General features: G+C 40.9%; 1 protein-coding gene and 1 non-coding gene across 2 annotated transcripts in view; both read left to right on the top strand.

Moving 5' to 3' along the window:
- The window catches only part of CRLF3 (cytokine receptor like factor 3), a 41,662-nt gene that overhangs the window by 8,584 nt on the left and 10,062 nt on the right, over positions 1-23,016 (top strand). The window contains exons 2-6 of the mRNA XM_043480492.1: positions 6,069-6,276; positions 8,953-9,040; positions 10,157-10,334; positions 12,061-12,283; positions 13,206-13,338. Of these exons, the coding sequence (XP_043336427.1) occupies positions 6,069-6,276; positions 8,953-9,040; positions 10,157-10,334; positions 12,061-12,283; positions 13,206-13,338 (830 nt within the window). The remainder of the gene's footprint in view (positions 1-6,068; positions 6,277-8,952; positions 9,041-10,156; positions 10,335-12,060; positions 12,284-13,205; positions 13,339-23,016) is intronic.
- LOC122425573 lies at positions 17,487-17,617 on the top strand. The gene has a single exon (XR_006264912.1). It is a non-coding gene; the product is annotated as a small nucleolar RNA SNORA30/SNORA37 family (small nucleolar RNA).

Raw genomic sequence — 23,016 nt, 5'->3', positions numbered from 1 at the left:
TCCTATCTGTACAGTGAGGATAAGGATAGGACCTACTTTATTTGGCCACTGTGGGAATTAAAGGGAGAAATGTATTTAAAATGTTTAGCACAGTGCCTGGGACTTATGAACTGCTTAATAAACATTAGCTGTAGAACTAATACCACTATATTATTATTCAGGGTGACCTCCCCTACTTCTCCCCTGGCAACTAATTCTTGAAACGTCTCCTCTCTTTTCCAGCAGAATGGCCTTTTTGAGCTCTGATGGCAGTTTGTGGCTGTCCCACTTACATAAGAACTTAATACTTTTTTACTGTAGTTTCGTGGGCATGCAACTATCTCCTTTACTAGAATGACACAGTTTTCTGAGGTCAGGATCATGGTTTACTCATCTTTATAACCCCAGTTCCTGGCACATACTAAAGCTCAATAAATATTGAATGAATGCCTTTATGAATGTTGTGGGGGTACTTTTGCAGACATTCTTTTTAGATCGTTCGTGGCCTTGATTATATGCACCCTATTCGCTAATGCAGATAATCACGAATTAAACATTTGTTTTGTCATGATTTGGTTATTTGTTGCTACATAATAAACTATGTCAGAGCATAATGGCTTAAAAGGCAGTCACTTGCTTAGTGTTCTGGGGACTGACTGGGGCTCAGCCGGGCAGTTCTCCTGATTTTGCTGGCAGCTCTCCTGTAATTGCAGTCAGATGGCAGCTGAGGCTGGAATGTTCAAGATGGAATATTTACTTACCTGTTTGGAGCCTTAAGTGGTAGCAGGGCTCAGCTGGAATGCTGGCGTGGCTGGCTCTCTCTTCCTCCCGCCCCTCCCACTTTCCTCCCCTCTCCACTTGGTCTCTCAAGAAGGATAGCCATGCTTCGTGAATGGCAGCTCAGACCCCTCAAAGTGCAGAAGCAGAAGTTGCCAGGTCATCTCGAGGCTGCGGCCTGGAGCCAGCACAGCTCAGCTCCACTCTGTAACGATGCACGGATGACTGCGTCGCTAGTCACCGCCCAGCCTGTATTTTCAGGGAGAGGTCTCTACAAGGATCTGAGTGCCACAAGGCATAGTTTGTGGCTCCCTGGGGCCATTAATGTAATAGACTGCCAAATCATAGAGTAAAGTTTTCCTTTTAAAAGTTTAGTAAAAAATAAATAAATAAAAGTTTAGTAAGCATTTTTTAAGAAAGCCTAACTGTAAGAGCGACATGGAAATGTAAGAGCGCTTATGAGTCCAAACGAGAAGCAGACAGTTCAGATTTTCTGCCACTTGACTGGCTTTGTGATGTGGGCGGGTTCATCTCTCTGATTCCTATAGGTCACTCACCTACAGGTGATTTCTTCCTAGGGCTGTGGTAGAATTTAAGTGAGAACATGGGTATAAGTACCTGGTACACAGATGTTCAGTAAGTGGGAGTGGCTGCTTTATTGTTATTATTGCCATCATTATTACTATTATTATTAATGACTTATGTCTTGGTATTAGTGTAAAGACAGATGGCTAATGCAGTACATTTCCTGTGAACCCAGAAGAAACATTTTGGTTAGCTTCTTCAGTTTCAGCTGACTACTTTGTATCTTTGTCTTTTATTTTTGATTCCTATGTTCTTGTTAGCTAATAGTATTTAAAGCCAGCCTCTAATAATTTTAGTTTCCTATAAGCAAAACAGTTGGGAGCATAACTTCTTAGATTAAAGTTGGAGGATAAAAATTCTTTTCTTCTGTAGTCGTGAAAATCCATGGTTCAGAGGAGATTCCAGTTACTTCATTTCCTGAAACACAGGCGTGTTATGTTATAGACAGAGCTAGTATATATTGCCACTTAAGACCAGAGATGTCTTAAGTCATATTCTACACAAGCTTTATGATATTTTAATAGTTAAAGTCTAGAGGAAAATCATTATCAGTCCCTGCTGTCTTGGAGGGCTGTGAAGTATCTTTTACTAGCTTTTATATGGCTTTGTACTGTTATATAAGTTTATTGGCTTTTTGAGAACTTCTGTTAAAACTTTAAAAGTTGCTTTGGAATTAGAATCAACTGCAGTGGAAACTTTCTAAGTTTTAACGGTCTGTTATACTAGAAGTTTTAGTAGAAAATTGGTTCTGAATATTGTTAATCAATATAAATAATGTATATTACATTTCCTTTTTGAGATCTTAAGTTGTATATCATTTGTATGCTTCTTAAATTTACTTTGTTACAAACTGTAACAGTTGTTTTGCCGTGAATGGTTGTCTGCCACACCTTTCTTTATGCAAGGAGGACAAATACACATTGCAGCAGGAAATGTCTTCAACCAATCACATAACTTACAGGTTTACCAGAATGCTTTAAAATGGGTTCTGGGGAACTTCCCTGGCAGTCCAGTGGTTAAGACTGTGCACTTCAAATGCATGGGGTGTGGGTTTGATCCCTGGTTGGGGAAGTAAGATCCCACATGCTGCATGGCCAAAAATGAAAAAATAACTTAAAAACAAACAAAATGGGGTCTGTATGCACTAAGCAGCTTGGGGCAGTGGGCAGACCGTGAACCTTTGGGTCATGCTGTTTCTGGCACTGGGAGGCTGTAGGGAAGTTTTTTGGCTTCTTTGAGATGTTTCTTCAACGTAGACAATACAGACCCACCTCTTGGGACGAGTGAAGGAGCTATCAGTGAGCACATTGGACCCTGGTGCCACATCAAAGACCAAGAAATTCACTCAGCAGTGAAGTCCACATTTTAAAATTAGTTGTATAAAAGCCCAAGGAATGACCTTGATTAATTACATGATTCGATTAAAGGTGACTGTAGCTTTGAATTAAGAGCTATTTCTGGGAAAAGAAACTGGTGCCAGAGGAAGTGTCACGTTTGAAACAGGGGTGGTCTGGAGTCTGTGAGCCAAAAGGAGTCACATTTGCAATGAAATGACAGGAGGTGAATTTGGAAATGGATTCTCCCTTCACTGCCTTCTGACTGCTTTGTGTTCAAACACTTCCTTTTTTTCTGAGGTTCTGAAACAAAACAAAACGTAGTGGGGCTCGGCAGCAGCAGCAGGAGCTTTTGAATTCTTTCTAAAGAGGAAACTGACTTTACCTAACCAGTGCACTTCCTGTGTGTGTGGTATCCGTTGGGGACAGATATGGGACCTCGTTGGTACAGCGCTCAGCTGCAGAATTTCCTCTTGCTGGTGGTTGGGGGGGGCGGTTCGAACTGTATTTCAGAGCTCCAGTTTGTCGTCTTCATTTATCCTGGTATCTGTGAGGTCTGCGTGAATCACCTTGTTACCACTGCAGGTTCTGATCCAATAATTCTGGGTAGGGCCTGAGATTTTCCATTTCTAACCATATTCCAGGTGAGATGTATCAAAATCCTAAGGCGTTCTTTCCCTGGTTCTTTTTGAAAGGTCCTAAACACATACATGGGGCTTCTCTGGTTACTCAGACGGTAAAAAATCTGCCTGCAATGCAGGAGACCTGGGTTCGGTCCCTGGGGTCAGGAAGATCCCCTGGAGAAGGTAATGACTCCCCACTCCAGTATTCTTGCCTGGGAAATCCCGTGGGCAGAGGAGCCTGGCAGGCTACATACAGTCCATGGGGGTCACAAAGAGTCAGACACGACTAAGTGACTAACACACACACACAAACACATACACGATTGACTTAATTGCATTGAACAACACTTAATTGCTAGTTTTTATGCATGTTAGGGCCTGATTCTCAGGCACCTGATCCCACGGTTGGGTGATGTGCTAAAGCAAGGACATTTTTAATATAACCCTCTCATTTTTTTAAACTTCGACTTGGATTTAGAAGTTCTCTAGTAACTTTACAGAGATTAATAGCAATTAAACTTGTTAGAATTTCTTTGTTCTTTATGATTTAAGAAAGTCTTTCACTTACTGCACAAATACTATTGTAACTTACATTAATGTTGAAAGGAGAAGACATTGTTTCTGCGATCTCCCCAGCCAATCAAAACCATTTTTTTTTTTCCCCGTATTTCTTTGTAGCCCTTAGATGTGGGCATTTTTTTGTTTTCACATGCTCGTGAGCATTTCTGGGTAACTTTTTTGTTCTTAATGGTTTTATTTATTTTTTTGACTGTGCTGGATCTTCATTGCTACAGGGGCTTTTCTCTAGTTTTGGGGAGTAGGGTCTACGCTGTAGCTGTGGTGGGTGGGCATCTCAGTGCAGTCGCTTCTCTTTTTGCTGAGCACAGTTCTAGGGCCCACGGGCTTCAGTGGTCGTGGCTCCAGGCTCTGGAGCACAGCCTCAGTAGTTGTGGCGAACAGGCTTAGTTGCTCTGCGGCATGTGGGATCTCCCCTAATCAGGGATTGAACCTGTGTCTCCTGCATTGGTAGGCGGACTCTTTACCCCTGAGCCACCAGGGAAACCCCTGGGCAACAATTTTGTATTCTGGCTTTCAGTTTTAGTGTTAGAGAATAAATAGAAAGTTTTCAAAATTTCTCTGCTACCTGTTGAAATATTGGGCTTTATCCATATTTTGATACATTCTTTTCTTGGTGGATTTTTCTTAGCCTCCAAATGCTCTTTCTAAGATCAAGTTAGCAGAGGGTTAGGGTAATAAACATAACATGTCTTAGGAAATTAATATAATATTTGCAAAGTACAGTATGAACTTCGTTATGAAGATGGTTAGATAGCATCACCAACTCAAAGGACAGGAATTTGAGCAAACTCTAGGAGATAGTGAGGACAGGAAAGCCAGTGTGCTGCCAATCATGGGTTTGCAAAGAGTTGGACATGACTTAGTGACTGATTTGCTTTAATTCAGCTGACTTGCTTATAGTTAGAATTTTCCTGTTAAGTGAGAAAAGGTGAATTGTGTGTTATCTGTGTACTTAAAAAGAAAAGCTGGTGTCTCTATAGACAGCTGACTTGTTTTCAGAATTATCTGTGAGATATAAGGATTTTCCTGTCGTATCTCCTAGAACAGCCATTCTTAATCTGGGCTCTGTGGACCGAGGGTAGTGTGTCTCAAAGTGTGGGCTGCAGAGTCACAGGTGTGCTTGTGAAAAAGGAGGACTCTGCCCGTACATTCCCCCGACCCCTTCTTGAAGCTTGTTCTGAGGTGGAGCCTTGCCATCTAAACTATAACAGGTTGTCTGATAAGTGATTCTTCTACAAACCAAGTTTCAGAATTACTGCTCTGGGCAAGCAGTGGTTGGGATCTGAGGGACTTTGGAATCTCTGAAATTGAATCAGTGTCTTTTTGGTAGGGATTATTCATTTTTTCTGGGAAGGTCTGTAAACCTCTTATTGAAATTCACAGAGGACCATGACTCAAAGAGGATGACGTCATTGTCCCAGAGGTGTGCTTTGAACATCTTCTGCTTCCTGTGAACCTTTTGGAGTGTAAATAAATTCTTAGTTGTTTTTTGTGTTTTTTTTACCATAATGAGGGCATTTTGTCCACAAAGTGATTTTTTTTTGTATCGTGCTTTTTTAAGCTATCATTTCTTTTCTACTTTTCAGTGAAATGGATTTTTTTTGGCAGGGGGCGGGGTGCGGGCTCGTGGCATGTGGGATCTTAGTTCCCTGACCAGGGATCAAACCCATGCCCCCTGCAGTGGAAACATGGAGTCTTAACCACTGGACTGCCTGGGAAGTTCCAGTATAGTGAATTTTAATCTCTTACTAATCTTTTTTATTTGGCACTGAAATATTATTATTTCCAAAAACTGCTTTGTGCAGATAATACTTACTGCTAATGTTTATTTATTGAAAACAACAATGTGCCATTTATTTTACCAAGTGCAGGACATAGACTGTTTAATCCACAAGCAGCTCCATCAGGTGAGCATATTTATACTCATTTGATGAATAAGGGAATTGAGCCATGGTGTGTTTAATTATTAATAACAATCCAATTGACATAGCCTGTGAGTGATGGGACCAGGGTTTGAGGCTGTTCTGTCTCACCTGAAGGCAAACGCTATGCAAGTCTGCGCAGATGAATCGCGTTTGGTTTACCAATGACTGGAAGGTGATGTTGGGGTAGTGCCTTGAGATTATTATGAGTGATGCCTGTGGATCAGCCTTTCCTAGAGATTCTGAGTTTTTATGTTATTTTGTTTCAGATCAAGGAGAGTGCATCCCAGACAAGAGATGTCCTCAAGCAGCATTTTAATGATTTAAAGGGGACGCTTGCAAAGCTCCTGGATGAGCGGTTGGTGACCCTCTTGCAAGAGGTAGACACCATTGAGCAGGAGACCATCAAACCACTAGATGACTGCCAGAAGCTGATAGAGCACGGAGTGAACACCGCAGCGGACTTAGTCCAAGAAGGTGCGAGTCCCGGGGGCCTCTAACGCGGCCCGTTCCGGCCGACGTTGTACTGGTTTCCCAGGGCGCCAGCAGGCTTCCTGCTGTCTCTGGGTGCTTAGGCTGTTTGCACCTTGGGAAAGTTTTTGATAATAGGATAACAGGGGTACAGTGAGGTATCCTAGGGTGAGTTGCAATTCATGTACTAATTATAATCATTTACAAAGTACAGAGTAAATGATCTTTCTCATGGTTCTGTGATAACAGTCTCTCATTCATGGTTAACACAGCAATTTTGCGATCATTTTGAATCTGTTCACATACTTTTCGGAGTGTTGACAGTTTATAGGATTTAATTCCACTGTTATTTTTAGAAGGTTAAGGAGTAGGATTGGTCTTTACTCCTGAGATTGTAGTGGTTACTCCTGAATGTAGTCAGTTACTTTGGTTAAAGCATGCCCGGCTCTTCCCTTGCTGACTTCCTGCCTCCGTGTCTGTCTACCTTCCTTCCTTCCCTCCTGTAGATCTTTGTCAGGTACATTAAATAAAAAGGTACTGGTTCTGCCCTTTGGGGTTCACAGGCCAGCAAGAGAGGCACACATGGTGAGAGAGATCTAAGACCTCATGGGAGCACAGAAAGAAAAATGCTTAGCTCTGGAAGAGGGTGGGGTGGCTTCCAACAGGAGAACTTCCACAAAGGCTTGAAGAAATTCATCAAGCAGGCAGAGGAAGAAAAGGCGTTCCCAGCAAGACTGGAAACAGAAGTCATGCCAAGAATAAAGTGAATGGCACATCTGGGAGGTCTTGAATGAAGTCTTTTAGGCAACAGAGTTACACAGTCAGGTTTACATTAAAAAAAAAAAAAAAGACACTGCCCACAGTTCAGAAACTGTATTAGGGGTTTTAAAGAACTAAAAAGAGCCCGATGAGAACGCCATGGCAGCAGTCCAAATAGGAAATGACAAGGGCAGTGACAGGTGAAGGTGAAGCAGAGCAGGTTTTAAGAGTTTTGGGAGGTAGAATGATTGGTGATTTTACTGAGCTGTTCCTGTTGGTGGTTGCCCCGGTTATAGGATGGAGGAGGAAGAGAAGGGTTTGGGATGACCCAGGCCAGTGTGGTTTTAGATGACTGGTGAATTGTACCATTGACTGACTCAGGACATGAAGGGGGAGGGTGAGTGGTTAGACAGCTGGTTCGGGGTATGTTGAGCTTGAAGTGCTGAAGATGTCAGGAGCTGGAAATGTGGGTATGATGCTAAGGAAAGATTCTACCCGGAGATGTGACTATGGCAGGGAGTAGTGTGTACACCACATCTGAATCCACGGGAATAAGTAAAGTCATCAAGAGATAGCACAATATGATTAAAATGACTCCGTGAGATGTTCATATTTCCACTCTGTCTCTGTACTGTCTTTTTTTTAAATTATTATTAGAGGATAATTGCTTTACAATATTGTGTTAGTTTCTGCCATACATCAGCATGAATCAACCATAGATATGTATATTTATGTCTCCTCCCTCTTGAAACTCCCTCCCACCTTCCACCCCATCTCTGTACTTTCAAATAGTTCAGGGTCACTCTTACTATTCTTAGAATTTAGGTTTACCTGAACTATGACATTTTCAAAGACCCATCTTTCTTTCTCCATTAAAAACATTAAAGTAAAAGTTACATTTTGGTTAAAAAAAGGGGGGGTGGGTACAATATGAGCTGGGAAGGCTGCAGAAGGTGGGACTCCAGGAGATGCCAACACTTAGAGGTCAGTTAAGGACAGAGGATCCAGGGAAGGAGACTGAATGCCTTCCATTCTTCATTGAGTGCTGTGCGTGGCACAGAATAAGAAGTGTGTATGGCTCCCAAGTTTGTCATTTCAGCTGGAAGTCAGTCCCCTTTCTGGTCTCACTTAGAATATAGTACTCGTGTTATCTTTACATGCTGATTCCATTTCCATCTTCTCTTCAAGGACAAGTGTTTATTTGCCACTGACCATAACAGTGTGTTTGAGAAAACTCTTTTTAGCAGGACTGCAGAATGTCTTTCCCTGGGGGCTCAGCATTTGGAAACAAACTCAGCAGCAGTTCAGCACAGGTCAAGAGTGTGTACCCATCACCATGAGGCCTAACCAGTGTTTTTATTTTAGAAAATAAATCCTATGAGTCACATACATGTTTGTTACAGCATCTGCTGCTAATTTTTTTTTTTTAATACTTCAGAAATATTTTTAAATTTCAAACTTTTTCCTCCTTTCCCTTCCTAAGGGATAAAAACTTACTTATGGAATTTTGAGGATTCTGAAGCAGTGTTAGTATGCCTCCGTTTTCCTTTTGGTAAGGAGTAGGGTCATTGTTATGTGGTCTCAAAACACTTGAGTGACTCCAGGGCACAGTGAGACAGAAGACAGTTCTGGTAGTGTTCTTTAGGGCTGTGGAAGGACAGGGTCCCTGGGGACTTGGCCATACAGTTGGTTGATAAACCAGGTTTCCACTTGCAGAGCAGGATCTTTCATCTCTGGCAGAATGCAGTCACTGTGTACCCCGTTCCTCTTGTGTTTCACTTGAAAGTCACTTCTAAAATAGTTTCTACACTTGCTTTTGGGGAATTTGTGACATCACATAAGAATCGTTTTCAAGAGACACAGAGACCCAGCTAACACAGGTGACCATTTTTCCTGTACTGGTTCTCTTATCCCTGATTGTAGGTGAGCTCGCCATTCGGGGAGGTATAGGAGAACAGAATGAAAAGCTCTGGAGTTTTACCAAGAAAGCCTCGCACATCCAGCTGGACAGGTGAGAGCTCGTGTCTCTTGGGCTTAAACTGCTTTTCGTTCTTTTTTCCTCTCTCTCTTCCTCTCTCTTTCTCTTTTTCCTTGTTAAAAATTATGATTCAAGGAGATAGAGTATATTTTTCAAAGTTTCACTGCCCATTACCAGTGTGAAATAGTCGAGATTGTAATCTTTGAAATAGAACTACTACAGATTTTCTTCAATCCTAATGTGTAAGAGAATCATTAAATTTTAAAAATTCTGGACATATCATTAAAACTGAGTCATAGCTCAGACTGCAAGGTCCTACTGTACAGCACAGGGAACTGTATTCAATATCCAGTGATGGACCATAATGGAAAAGAATATAAAAAAGAATGCATGTCATATGTATAAATGAATCACTTTGCCATACAGCAGAAATTAATGCGATACTGTAGATCAACTGTACTTCAATTAAAACAAAACTGAGTCACAACTCAGTAAACCAAATCTTTTGACATAAACTTGACAGTTGTGATCCTGTCCCTTTTCATCCCCCACTGCCATTAGCATTATTTACCAGCAGCTTTTGCACCCTTATAGCATGTGACTGACTGAAAATGTTCCTTGTTGGGATGCCCCTGGCTGTGCAGTGGTTAGGACTTCACTCTGTCGTTGCTGAGGGCCTGGATTCAACCCCTGGTCAGGGAACTAAGATCCCAAAGCCACACGTTTCAGCCAAAAAATAAATAAGTGAAATGAAAAATAAAATATTCTTTGTTAATTTTTTAAAGATTGAGGTATAGTTGATTTACAGTGTTGTATGCATTTTGGGTATACAACATGTGCTGTGCTTCGCTGCTCAGTCAGACCTGACTCTTTGTGGCCCCGTGGACTGTAGCCCACCAGGCTCGCTCCTCTGTCCATGGGGATTCACCAGGCAAGGACACTGGAGGGGGTTGTCATGCCCTCCTCCAGGGGATCTTCCCAACCCAGGGATCGAACCCAGGTCTCCGACAATGCAGGCAGATTCTTTACCGATTGAGCTTCCAGGGAAGCCCAATACAACATAGTGATAAGCAATTTTTAAAAGCTACACTCCCTTGTATTTTTAACTCTTGGTTAAAAGTCTCATAAGCATGAGCTTTCTTTCCTCAGCCTACCAGAAGTGCCTTTACTGGTCGACGTGCCTTGCTTATCTGCTCAGTTGGATGACTCAATTCTTAACATAGTGAAAGACCACATTTTTAAACATGGAACGGTAGCATCTCGCCCACCGGTACAGATAGAAGAACTGATAGAGAAACCTGGAGGCATCATTGTACGGTGGTGTAAGGTATGTAATTCAGAACTGTAGACGTAGCTTCAGCATTGTGAGTTTGAGTTTTGGGGGCCTTTACAATTTTTTTTTATTAGTTATCTTTGACTATTTTCTTCTCTCCGTGAACAAAAATGCCTTTTGCTTCACAATTAAGGTCATAGGGAACTTGAACTGAACTAGCTGTTGCTTTCAGATAAACAGTTTTGAAGGTACTTTTTAAAATCTCTGTATCAAAACATTTCCCATCACATGTTTCCTAAATGTAACTTGGTGAGTTGAGAATTGCTCCCATTTCTTTTCTTTCTTTTTTTTTTCCCATTTCTATTTATTAGAAAAGTCAGAAGGTGTTAGTGAATGTTGGGTGTTGGATATTTTTCTGTTCAACATTGAACTAGTACCTCTGAAATAAAAGTTCAAAAGTTTGTTTTTTCCCCCACACTCTCAGCATTACCAAGAATTTTGTGTATTAAGTCATATTAAGCATGTGATAAGTCATATTATGCATATGAATTACCATATTTTAGATAAAAACCATGTCCAAGTGAGTCATAATATTTTGGCTGTTGACAAATACATCATTCAGAGGTGCGTGGTCAGCTTCTGGAAACTTTTCTTAGATGGGATTTTTACTTTTGTTATAAGATTTTTTTTCTTATTTTTTGATTAATTTTTAATGTTTTTTCATTGTTTTTAATGAAATTTTAAAAATGAAGCCTTTGTACAGAAGAAAGACATAGAGATGCTTTTGTTGGTTCAAAATAAAGACTCTTATTCTATTTCTATTTTTTTGCCTGTCAGTACTTTTGCTATAAGTATTATTATTCATGCTTCCTTGCATACACATTTAAGATTTTCTAAAGTATATACCTAGCTATAAAACTATTAGGTAGCATATTGGATCTATACTCTACCAGGAAATAATCAAACTCTTTCCAAAGTGATTGTCCCAGAGTGTCCTTCGACCAGTAGTGTATGCATTTCTCTTACTCTGCATCTTCACCAGTACTTGGCATTGTCAGACTTTATACTTTTGCCAGTATAGTACCTCATTGTGGGTTTTGATTGCATTTTCCATACTACAAATTAGGCTGAATATCTTTATATATTTTCAGCTGCTTATATTTCTTATTCTGTAGAACACTTAATTGTGTCTTCTATGCATTTCCCTTGCTGGGTGCTTTGTCTTCTATTAATTTTACAGAGTCCTTTATATATTTCAGATATTACCTCTCTCTTAGTTACATGAATAATGTAGTTGTGAGATGCTTGTCTTTGAATTTTGACTGTCTGATCTTGGGCTTTATTGTATAGGAAACACGTCATTACTTCAAAGGAAGCAGATCTATTCATATCATACCGGGGTTGTAAAGCACATAGTTCAGGGACTTCTAGCAGTCCAGTGGTTAAGAATCCGCCTGCCAATGTAGGGGATGCAGATTCAATCCCTGGTCAGGGAACTAAGATCCCACATGCCAAGGGGCAACTAAATCCCAAGTGCTGCAACTAAGACTCAGTGCAGCAAAAAAACAAACAAACTCAAAAACAAAATAAAAGCACAGAGTTCAGTAAGGAAAAGAAGGGAAATAATGATGTCATATTTTCTGTGACCTTCCTGAGACCAGCCCATATTCAGCATGTGGCCTGTTTGCTCAGCCCCAGAAGCCCCCATTCAGAGTTCAGCTGTGATGCCGAGAGAAGTTGCTCTCTGACTTCTGCCTAACATAAAGCCTTTCCCCTGCAGGTGGATGATGACTTTACCGCCCAAGATTATAGGCTCCAGTTCCGTAAATGTTCTTCCAATCATTTTGAGGACGTATATGTAGGCTCTGAGACGGAATTCATTGTACTGCACATAGACCCCCACGTTGATTATCAGTTCAGAGTCTGCGCCCGAGGAGACGGCCGGCAGGAGTGGAGCCCGTGGAGCGTCCCCCAGATCGGTCATTCCACGCTGGTCCCGCATGGTATGTTGTTGCCCTCTTGCTCCTGAAGCTTACCTATGTATGAAGACTTGTATTCTTTGCTAAAAGGCAGCACACCGACAACCCTTTTTCCTAAGGATAGACCCTGAATTGATGGAGAATGACATGAGACACATCTTTTACTTCCTGCTCAAATTATTTCATGTGAATTTTGATAAATTTTCGTTCATTCTTCTCTCAAGCATCCCCAAATGGGCTAACCAGGTGGTTAGAACCTGGTTAGAACCTGCTTGCCGGTGCAGGAGGTACAGGAGATGTGGATTTGATCTCTGAGTTGGGAAGATCCCCTGTAGGAGGAAATGGCAACCCACTACAGTATTATTCTTGCCTGGAGAATCCCATGGACAGAGGGGCCCGGTGGGCTACAGTCCATGGGTCACAAAGAGTCAGACACGAGAACATGCATGCACACAAGGGTCCCCAAATAGTGCCAGATAGAATTATAAACATCCCTAAAATCAAATAGTTTTAAATATTGCATTAGAAGACTACAATATTTAACCCAAACCTTCAATGTATATCTTGGTAGAGGCATTTATTTTTTTTTTGAAAGTCTTATGCTTTGACATTGGTCTCTCCTATATTACTTTTTAAAAATATTTATAGACTCATTTTTTAATTACTTCCTAGGTTGGAATAAGCTCAAACATGATTTTATTGAGTAGTAGGAGATAATGCTTGTTTGATCTTCCTTGCCACAAATGTGCAGGAAGACACTAAAATCTTCTTTGTGATATGTAGGATTAACCATGACACCCTATCACTAAATTTTTCCTTTTATTGAACTTGCCCATGACCCCTAAGGGTGGCGTCTTCCACTCCCAAGTTTTATTTAACATATCTGTGTTGAAGATTTTCCCCAAATGATTCTAACAAGTTTCAATACCTTTTGCTTTTCAAAAAGAGTGGACAGCTGGCTTTGAGGGGTACAGCCTGAGCAGTCGAAGAAACATCGCGCTTCGCAACGACGCCGAGTCGTCCGGCGTGCTCTACTCCAGCGCACCCACTTACTTCTGCGGGCAGACGTTGACGTTCAGGCAAGTGGATGTGAAAAGGTCTGACGCTCAGGCCTTGGGCAGCAGCGGGCAATACTCAGAGCATCCAGGAGCTTGATCTAAAGAGCCCTGAGTTTATGCCGTCATTTCTAGGCAGTATTACCTTGGAGCGATTTCCTTATTTCTCTGCTTCGCTTTTCTCATATGTAGTCATAGGGTTATTATGAAGCATGAAGTGAGATAATGTGTGTCAGATGCCTTTCTTTGCTTGATAACATAGTGCATATTCAGTGTGTTTAGGTCTTCTTTCTTCCTGGTAAATAGAGGTAAACAGAATATCTTTATAATGTCCATCTTAAAAAAAAAAAATCCATCTTAAAAATTCAGAGATCCCCAGTTTTTTTTTTTTCCCTTCTTTGTGAATCCATAAGAACAGGTGTCAGTGAGAGACAGCCTAAGTAAACATACTGTGTATATAGATACATATGGTATATATGTTTAGTCTCTGTAAAATAAAATGGAAAACAAGCCTCTCCTGCTGCCAATTAATTTTCTATTTCTTCACCCATTGCTCTCTGTCTTAGAAAAATTCCCTTTTCCTTGTTTCCATGTTGTCTGGGATACATTCTCTGTAGTCCTATTTCTAAATAACTTTTCCTGAAAACCAAAGCCCAGTTTTGATTGAGGAAAGTCAAGCTCGCCTGATGTTCACCAGACACACCTCAGTGTAGCAAAGTCTCCTCTAGGTTTTAAGTTGTGAGAATTGTGGGATTTTATTGTGAATGCTTGTTCCAGGTTACTCTTGTTCTCAGTCTCTTGTTATATAAGGCATGGAGAGTATCTGAAAGTTTTCTCTAAGTTAATGTTGCCATGTTCTCCACCAGCCAAGTCATTTGAACTGTCAGCATGATCAGAATGCACTAGCTTATGCTTCGTCTCATTTTTGACACCTCCCCTTGCCCCTTACGTTACGATGAGAAAATGACTTATTAACCAGAAAAATACTGACAGAGAAGTAAAGCGTCTGGTACCTAACATCGACTTAGTTATTCCCTGGGTAATCAGTTTTCTGAACTAACAAATCTCTGCTTATGTCCCTTGTTGATAGAGATACTCCCATTAGTGAGTCTTCTGAAAACAAGGGACTTCTGTGTAATGACAGGACTTCCTGAGTTAATAGGTTCAGGCCAGATATCTCAGCTCAGAATAATAATCAGGGTAATACTGCAGCTTTAAATTGCATTTATCATGTGCCAGGTGCTATTATAAGCACTTCACTTACTGATTCTCATAACCCAATGAAATAGGTTTAGTTACCCATTTTATGAATGAAGATACTGAGGCACAGGGAAGCCCAGTCACTTACCCAGGGTCACATAACTAGTAAATGGCAAAGCTAGGATTTGAACCCAGTCAGTCTGGATCCCATAATTTTAACACTGGTCTGTATTGCTTCTTGGGCTTCCTTGTGGCAGGAAAATAATTCTCCTGCCAATGCAGTAGACTTGAGTTCAATCCCTGGGTTGTAAAGATCCCCTGGAGAAGGAAATGGCTACCCACTCCAGTGTTCTTGCCTGGGAAATCCCATGGATAGAAGAGCCTGGCAGGCTACAGTCCATGGGGTTGCAAAGAGTTGGACACAACTGAGCGACTAAACAACAAACAGGAATGTTGCTTTTTGTTCGTCTTTTTCATGCAAGAGTGTGGAAATGTACAGTTTCTCCGTATCCTTAGCTCTCTTCCTTTCCCCTCTTCTGTGACTTTTCTCCCTTGGTGATGGTGATCGGATGCTCTTCTACCTGTAACTTCTTCCTCTGTGAACCCAGGGGAACCTGACTGATAGATGACCTACTTAGGTTTGTTTCTTAAGTCATTCAATAAATGTTTTTAGGTTACGACATTAGAAATTACACATTGATTTACACCCACCTACTTTCTGCAGCCTGTGGCCTGACACTTAGTTGGCCTTAATAACCCATTAGCTCCTCCCTCCTCCTCCAAAGGTGCTTGACTGGGCCCCTCTTGGCAGGTGATTAACTGACAGTTAAGCTCAGTATTACCTTAGTCAGACCTTTGCATTTTTGTCCTTTTTCCTTTGACTGTGGATTGAAAATGTTTTCTTTCCTTGTTTAATGTAATGCCAGTCATGGGCCATGAAGGCAGAAGATGTGAATGGTGTGTTTGTGTGGGGAGCACCATCATGTGTTTAAAGGAGGGGGCAGGCAGATAGGCCTACTTGAATAAAGGTAAACTTTATCTGGTTTTTTAAGGACTTCATAGTCAGAGGGGTGATTATACTCCTGCAGGCCCTGTCCTGTGGCTCAGCCCAATCTATGCTGAAGTTTCTGAAATGCTTAGAGCTGCTGATGTCAAAGAAACCTGTTACTGGCCAGCTCTTAACAGTCTCTGCAGCCCAGTCTCAGGTGATGCCTGGGTGCCCTCCTTCCCGGCCACTCCCTGACTTCCTGTCTTAAATAGTCCTGCCTTCCCTTGCTTCTAAAATTTCCTGATTTTACTATTTTTTAAACCATATTTTTATTTTCTCTTCTCTACCACCTCCTTTCTTTAGCTTCCCTTAGTCTGATAAAATATTTGCTGATCTGTAGTGTTTAGAAATATATCAGAATATCAGTTACTCAGACTTGAGCCCTGAGAATGTATTCTGTGCACTAGTAGTTTAATATTAAGTAAAGAATCTGGGATATTGAGAAATCTCATTTTTATAAGAGCATATCTGGGAAGAAGAAAATTTTCTTTGATGGTGAGACAAAATTTTCTTTGTCTTAGTTCAGAAAATTATTTAATAATTCTTGGTTACCTGTGAATAAAGGCACTTTGTAATCCTCATTTCTCCTATGAGCATTGTCATAGTCAGCTTATGCACTGTTGTTGCAGATAGCCTTGCTTTGCCCACTGCCAAGGAAGCCCAGAGGGAGAGTAGTCTTCCGCTGTTGGCTGTGAATGTTTGGCAAAGAGCTTAATTTTTAAAATTTTTATTTTTTGCAATTGTTATCTATAATGAGGGCATCCTAGGTGGCTCAGTGGTAAAAGAATCCATCTGCCCATTTAGGAGATGGGAATTTGATCCCTGGGTCGGGAAGATCCCCTCAAGGAGGAAACAGCAACAAATATTCTTGCCTGGAAAATTCCATGGACAGAAGAGCCTGGCAGGCTACAGCCTATGTAGTGACAAAGAGTTGGATACTACTGAGTACATCTATAATGAGCTTTCTGAGCCTGGATAGTATTTGGAGAGGAGGTGGTAGTGTTAAGCTTGTATGTTCTCCTCCATACCAGGCTTTTTCAGTTTGGAGGGGAGTGTGGCTAGAGTTGACCTTGGAGTGTGGGTATTGTTGCAGCACTTGACTACATTGCCATGTGAATAATAGAGATTGATTTTGGTTCTGTCATACATGTATATTTATTAAAAAATAAATAAAAACAGGGACTTCCCTTGCATTCCAGTGGTTAAGACTCTATGCTTCCACTGCAGGGGGCTCCAGTACATCCCTGATTGGGAAACTAAGATCCTGCATGCTGTGCTGTCAAAAACAAACAAAATATGTGGAATTTAGAAAGACGATAATGACGATCCTATATGCAAGGCAGCAAAAGAGACACAGATGTAAAGAACAGGCTTTTGGACTCTGTGGGAGAAGGTGAGGGTGGGATGATTTGAGAGAATAGCAATGAAATGTGTATATTACCACATGTAAAATAGATGACCAGAGCAAGTTCGATGCATGAAGCAGGGCTCTCAAAGCTGGTCTCTGGGACAACCAGCGGGATGGGGTGCGGAGGGAGATGGGAGGGGGGGTTCAGGATGGGTGAACACATGTACACATGTAGCTGATTCATGTTGATAAATGGCTAAACCCACCACAATATTGTGAAGAAATTATCCTCCAATTAAATAAATTTTTAAAAAAATCTTCCTTTCTAACAGCCTTCCTTATCCTGGTAGCCTTGGAGGTTACTGTCTTCCTCTTTCCCCATGAGGAAATGAGAGCAGAGAGAGGCTGACTCATCAATATTTAAATCCTGGGCGTCTCACCCCAGTCTGTGCTCCTAACCACTGTGCTACCTTGCCTTTCACAAGTAACATGACATGGTAAATCGAGTGGTAAATCAGCTGGCTATTTTTTATTGTTAACTTTTTTCTTTCAAGAACATCAAAAAATAAAGTTCCGCTAGCACTTTCACAGGTCCTCCCCTAGGCAGCGGGGCCAGGATTTGGTAGCTGGTGCTGAAATTGACAACCCTTGATTATATCCTTGCCCTGGGACTGTGTCAGTGGCGACTGTCAATCAATGGAATGGGGGGCGGGGGGAAAGTCATGTTCCAGTTACTTACTGTTGTGTAACAAGCCACCCCCAAACTTAAACAACTCTAGTCACTTATTTAGCTCAGGAAACTGCAATTGGCAGAGTATGGACAACTCATCTCTGCTTGTGTGGAGTCAACTGGGGTGGTTTGACCAAGGATGTTGGATCAACTTCCAAGATGACTTGTTGACATGGCTGGAAGATTGATTCTGGTTCTTGGGGCCTCTCTGTGGACCGCCTGTGCCTGCTCATAGCCTGCTGGCCAGGTTCCAAGAATAAGCATCCCAAGAGATAGCAAATAGAAACTGATAGCTTCTTACGGTTTGAGCCTGGAAACTAACATAGTGTCACTTCTACCATGTTTTGTTGTTCAACTGGTCACAGAGTCCAGATCCCAGGGAGGAGACTTAGATCCTGCTTTATTTATTTATATTTTTTGCTGTGCCTTGAAGCATGCGGGATCTTGGTTCCCCAACCAGGGATCAAACACGTGCCCACTGTCCACTCTTATCTACTGGACTGCCATGGAGATCCTTAGATCCTGCTTTTTTTTGTTGTTTTGGCTGCACCTCCCTTGACCAGTGCTCAGACTCACCCCCCACAGTAGGAGTGCAGAGTCTTAACTGCTGGACCACCAGGGGAAGTCCCTAGACCCTGCTTTTTGATGGAGGAAATATCAGTGAATTTGCGGGCTTTCTGTTAGAAATGCCATGGTTGGTAGCTGTTAGAAAGGGGTTTCTTAGAATATGTGCATTTGGTTTAATGCTTGCCTTTGGTTGAACATGAGCATTACCTTTTCTGAATGAATTTAAGCTGGAGGAGATCTTTATTTTTCTGTACAAGCTTGGTCTCTGTCATTGCCGGGTATATCTTCAATACTAATTACCACCTCTTCATAGCATTAAAAAAAACAAAAATCTCAGTCTAATATAATTTTATCTGGAAAATTCCCATCTGGGCATAATCTCTACTAGGATTAGGAAGTTAATTTGTTTTAACTATAGAGTCTTTGAAATCTTGTCAGTTTCTTCTTTTATTGAGACAGTGCCCTGTCCTAGGAGAATACAGCTTTGCCGGTGTTTTCTTTTTTGTTAGAGTGATCCCCTCTGGAGGCTTGATGTGTAGTTCTTTCAGGGTGAAGCTTGTCTCTTATTACAGCTGCGGGGAATGTTGCCAGACAGAAGTTTTCCCCACAAACCTGTTAATATAGACTTGGATGGGATAAGACAGGTGGTTCCTAAGTAGACTGATTCTGTAGTTTTTAGTTTGTTTGTAGAGAAAGGATGACATGAAATCATGGAAGCATATCTGCTTTGGGATGTTCACAGGGAGTTATAACTATTCCTTACAGATAATCTGAGGAATATTTCTTATACTTTTTTCCTATCCATGTCTCTCTGTCTGAAATTGCTTTTCTAAAATGTAAGGACAGTTCTGCTCACCTGAGGTCTTTTTGAATGATGCTGACCATTTCATTCAACTCTTATTCCATTCTGATGGTAGTTACAGTATTTGGTATTGTTGGGAATGAAAAGTTTAAAAAAAAGGAAAAATAAGAACCTTTGGCTAATAGGCAGTTTACAAGTTAGTATAAGAGAGATCCTGAGGAACTTCCCTGGCAGTCCAGTGGTTAAGACTATGCACTTCCAATGCTTCCATTGCAGGGGGCACAGGTTCGATCCCTGGTCAGGGAACCAAGATCCCACATGCTGTTCAGCGTGGCTAAAAATAAAGAAGCTGATAGCACCATAACACCATTAAAAAAATATGATTATAGACAGTCAAACCTTAAAAAAATCCTGAGTGCTGTGAAATATAGGGGAAGGGAAATTTACTTTTAGACGAGGGAATGATGAAGGCTTTATCTCAGAGCTGGAAAGGCAGTTCAGGTAGGGAAATAAAGCAAGAACCAAAGATATGGAGGAGGAAAAATATGGAGAACAGGAAGTAATTAGTGTAAATGGGGTTAATAGAGACAGGTACATAGTCAGAAAGAACCCCGGAAAAGTGGGATATTCTTAGTTCTTAAGTATTTAATGAGTTAATGACTATAAATCTTCATTACATGCTCAGGAGGTAGAGGTGTTTTATAGATAAGGAAACTGAGGTGTAAAAAGATTACACCACCTGCCTGAGGTTGTACAGATGCTTTTTTGGGGGGATCGTACCGTGAGGCGCGTGGGGTCTTAGTTCTCCAACCAGGGATGGAACCTGTGCCTCTTGCAGTGGAAGCGTGGAGTCCTAACCACTGGACCACCAGGGGTTTCCCTGTACAAGTTCTTATAGTTATCCCGAGATTCAGAGCCTGGCAGTCCAGCCCCGTCGGTCTCTTTCTGCTTGGACCTAGAATGTGACAGGAAGCTATGGGAGGACATTGAGCAGATGAATGAGGTGCGCTGATGTATGTTTTACAAGTTGTTTTGGCTGTGGGGTGGAAAGAAGTCTGGAAAGTGGTGAAGGCCAGGAGGAGACCCGTTAGGAGGCTGGAGAGGAGGGGCAAAAATATTACCAGAAATGAGGGAAAAGCTGTGTTCAGCATTCCAGGATTTAATCTTGGTAACAGCTCCTGGTGACTTGGACCAGAAGTTAGTGATAGGTGGTCAGAATCCGGATTTATTTTGAAGGAAGCACTGACAGGATTTATTGACAAGTTGGTTGTGGGGTATGAGAAACGAGTCAAGTGTAACCTCGGGGTTTCCGGACTAAGTAACTTAGGGTAGAATTGTCAATTGTCATTTACTGAGGTAGGTGAGGCCTTTTGAGGAGCCTATTTCTGGGTGAATATCAGTTCTTTCACAAATTAATTTCCTTATAAGATATTTAATCGTACGTAGCAGAGCAGCTCCCTTGCTGCGATCTATTGAAAGCCCTCGACACAAGTGTTTGTAAAAAAAAGAAAAAAGAAAATAAAAAACGAAAAAACAAAAAGACAAGAAAAAAATAAGACATTTAAGTGAAGATGTGGAGTGGACAGTGGATATACAAGTGTGGAGTTAAGTGGAGAAGACCAGGCTGAAGATACTAAGTGAGAGGTGGTTTTTTTTTTTTCAGTTTTTTTTTTTTTTGTCTGCACTGCGCAGCATGTGGGATCTTTGTTCCCTGACTAAGGATCGAACCTGTACTCCCTGCATTGGAGGTGTGGGTCTTAACCACTGGACTGCCAAGCAAGTCCAACTTCAGAGGTTTTAACATGGTGGTTTAGTCGCTAAGTCATGTCCTTCTCTTGGCGACCCCGTGGACTGTAGTCTGCTAGGCTCCTCTGTCCATGGGATTTTCCAGGCAAGAGTACTGGAGTGGGTTGCCATTGACTTCTCCGACTACACGTGCTGCTGCTGCTAAGTCGCTTCACTCGTGTCCGACTCTGTGCGACCCCATGGACTGCAGCCCACCAGGCTCCTCCGTCCATGGGATTTTTCAGGCAAGAGTACTGGAGTGGGGTGCCATTGCCTTCTCCCTACACATGCTAGGAAGTGTAATTCTGAGTAGCAGCATTGAAAGTAGACATCTTTGTCTTATTCCAGATCTAGGAATAAGATGCTAGTATGTTGCTAGCTGTAGGTTTTTTGTGGATACCCTCTATCAGGTTAAGGAAGTTTCCTTCTATTCTTACTTTGCTGAGAGCTTTATCTATAAATGGATGTTTAATTTTGTCATATTATTTTTATATACCTACTAAGACAATCATATGGTTTATCTTCTGTTGATATGATGATAACGATGGATTTTTAAATATTGGATCAGAAGCCCTACTTGACCATGTGTTATTCTTTTGTATATATTGCTGTAAGTTTAGCTTTTATGTTTTGAGGATTTTTATATCTCTTTCCAAGAGAGATATCTGTCTCTTTTTTCTTATGATGTGTTTGGTATCAGGGTAATTGCCAGCCTTGTAGAGTGAGGTGGGAAATAATTCCTCCTCCTTTTTTCTCAGAACTGTCTGTGAGAATTGGTATTGTTTCTTAAATGTTTGAGAGAATTCAACAGTGAATTCGCCATCCTAGAATTTTCTTTGTTGGAAGATTTTCAGTTTTTACAATAATAAGATAATCAGCTTTATTTTAAGAGAGGATAAAAGCTATTTTAGGATTTGTATAGTAGGGAATATATTTCTGTATAAAAAAATCCTTTTCTACCGTGACTTGATAAGACATCCCTTTTCTCTTTTTTTTTCCTGACAAGTCAAGCTGTGCCATGACCCTCTTTGTTAACATATGGCTTATTTGTTCCTTGGGCTAGCTTCCCGTTAGTGACACACAGCCCAGCTGGCTGTGTTCCTGGAAGAACTTGCAGTCTTCCCAGCAGTGTGTGAGGGTCCTGACTGATGTTGCTGCATCCTTGTCAGTATTAAGTGTTACTGTTTTAGTCTGTAGCCATAGGCCATGATAATATTCTTCTTTTCTTTCTTATATTTATCATAAAGTTGGATACTTTTCATAATATATTTGGATGTATTATCCAAACAGTGAATTTTTGGATCTTTGCTCCAGGTGTTCACTGTGGGAAGAAGGAAGTACGAGGTTCTGAGGCTTTACCACTTAAATCCCAGTTAGCCAAAGTGCAGAGTAATAGGTTTAGCCTTCTTTTTGCTGTCAGCCTTGCTTCTTTTTGTTCTGAACCATGTTCTTTCTCAGAATACTTTATCTTTGAGAAAAATTATTCTCTGCAACTTTCTACATGATTTTATGCAGTGGATGGCTTCCTGCTAATCTGTACATAAGTTGATTTTTTAAGTTAATTGTATCTCTGAGGTTACTGTACCCTGCCATAAATTATTTTATATGTCATTTTTCTTTTTTATATACTTTTTATATTTAGATGATTTATAGGAGAGGTTTTTTTTTTTTTTTTTTATAGGACTTGTTTATGTGAGAGAACCACTCAAGTAGTTTTTTAGGATATAATGTCCTGATTACTTGTCTTGCAACTTAAAAATTCAAAAATGTTAGGAATCCCTGAAAGTCCGGTGGTTAGAACTCTGCTTTCACTTCTGAGGATCAGGATTCATCCCCTGGTTGTGGAACTAAGATCCTGCAAGCCGTGTGGCATGTGTCCCCTCCCTCCCCCCAAAGAAAATATTCAAAGATGTTAAATTTACACTCTATTTCTTAGTGAGCTATGAAAATAATTCTGGGTTTCAGGAAAATTAGCTCTTTATTTTCATGGTTCATTTTATATTCAAAGAAATTTTTGTATGCTTTTAATGGCATACTTGTGTTATTTATCAAATGCTGTTTTCATGTAGAATGTTTCTAGGAACAGTTTTGTGATTTATTCAAATTGAGAGTTTTTTTTTCCTTTCTTCCCAAGATGTTTTTTTCTCACTGCTTTGAGTTTCTTTTTTTTAAATTGGAAGATTTAATAATAATTAAATAATTGGTTTACAATGTTGTGTTGG

Source organism: Cervus canadensis, chromosome 1 (genome assembly GCF_019320065.1).
Source record: "Cervus canadensis isolate Bull #8, Minnesota chromosome 1, ASM1932006v1, whole genome shotgun sequence".
NCBI lineage: Eukaryota > Metazoa > Chordata > Mammalia > Artiodactyla > Cervidae > Cervus > Cervus canadensis.
Note: the sequence above shows the minus strand (reverse complement) of the source record. Positions and strands in the feature narration are given on the sequence as shown.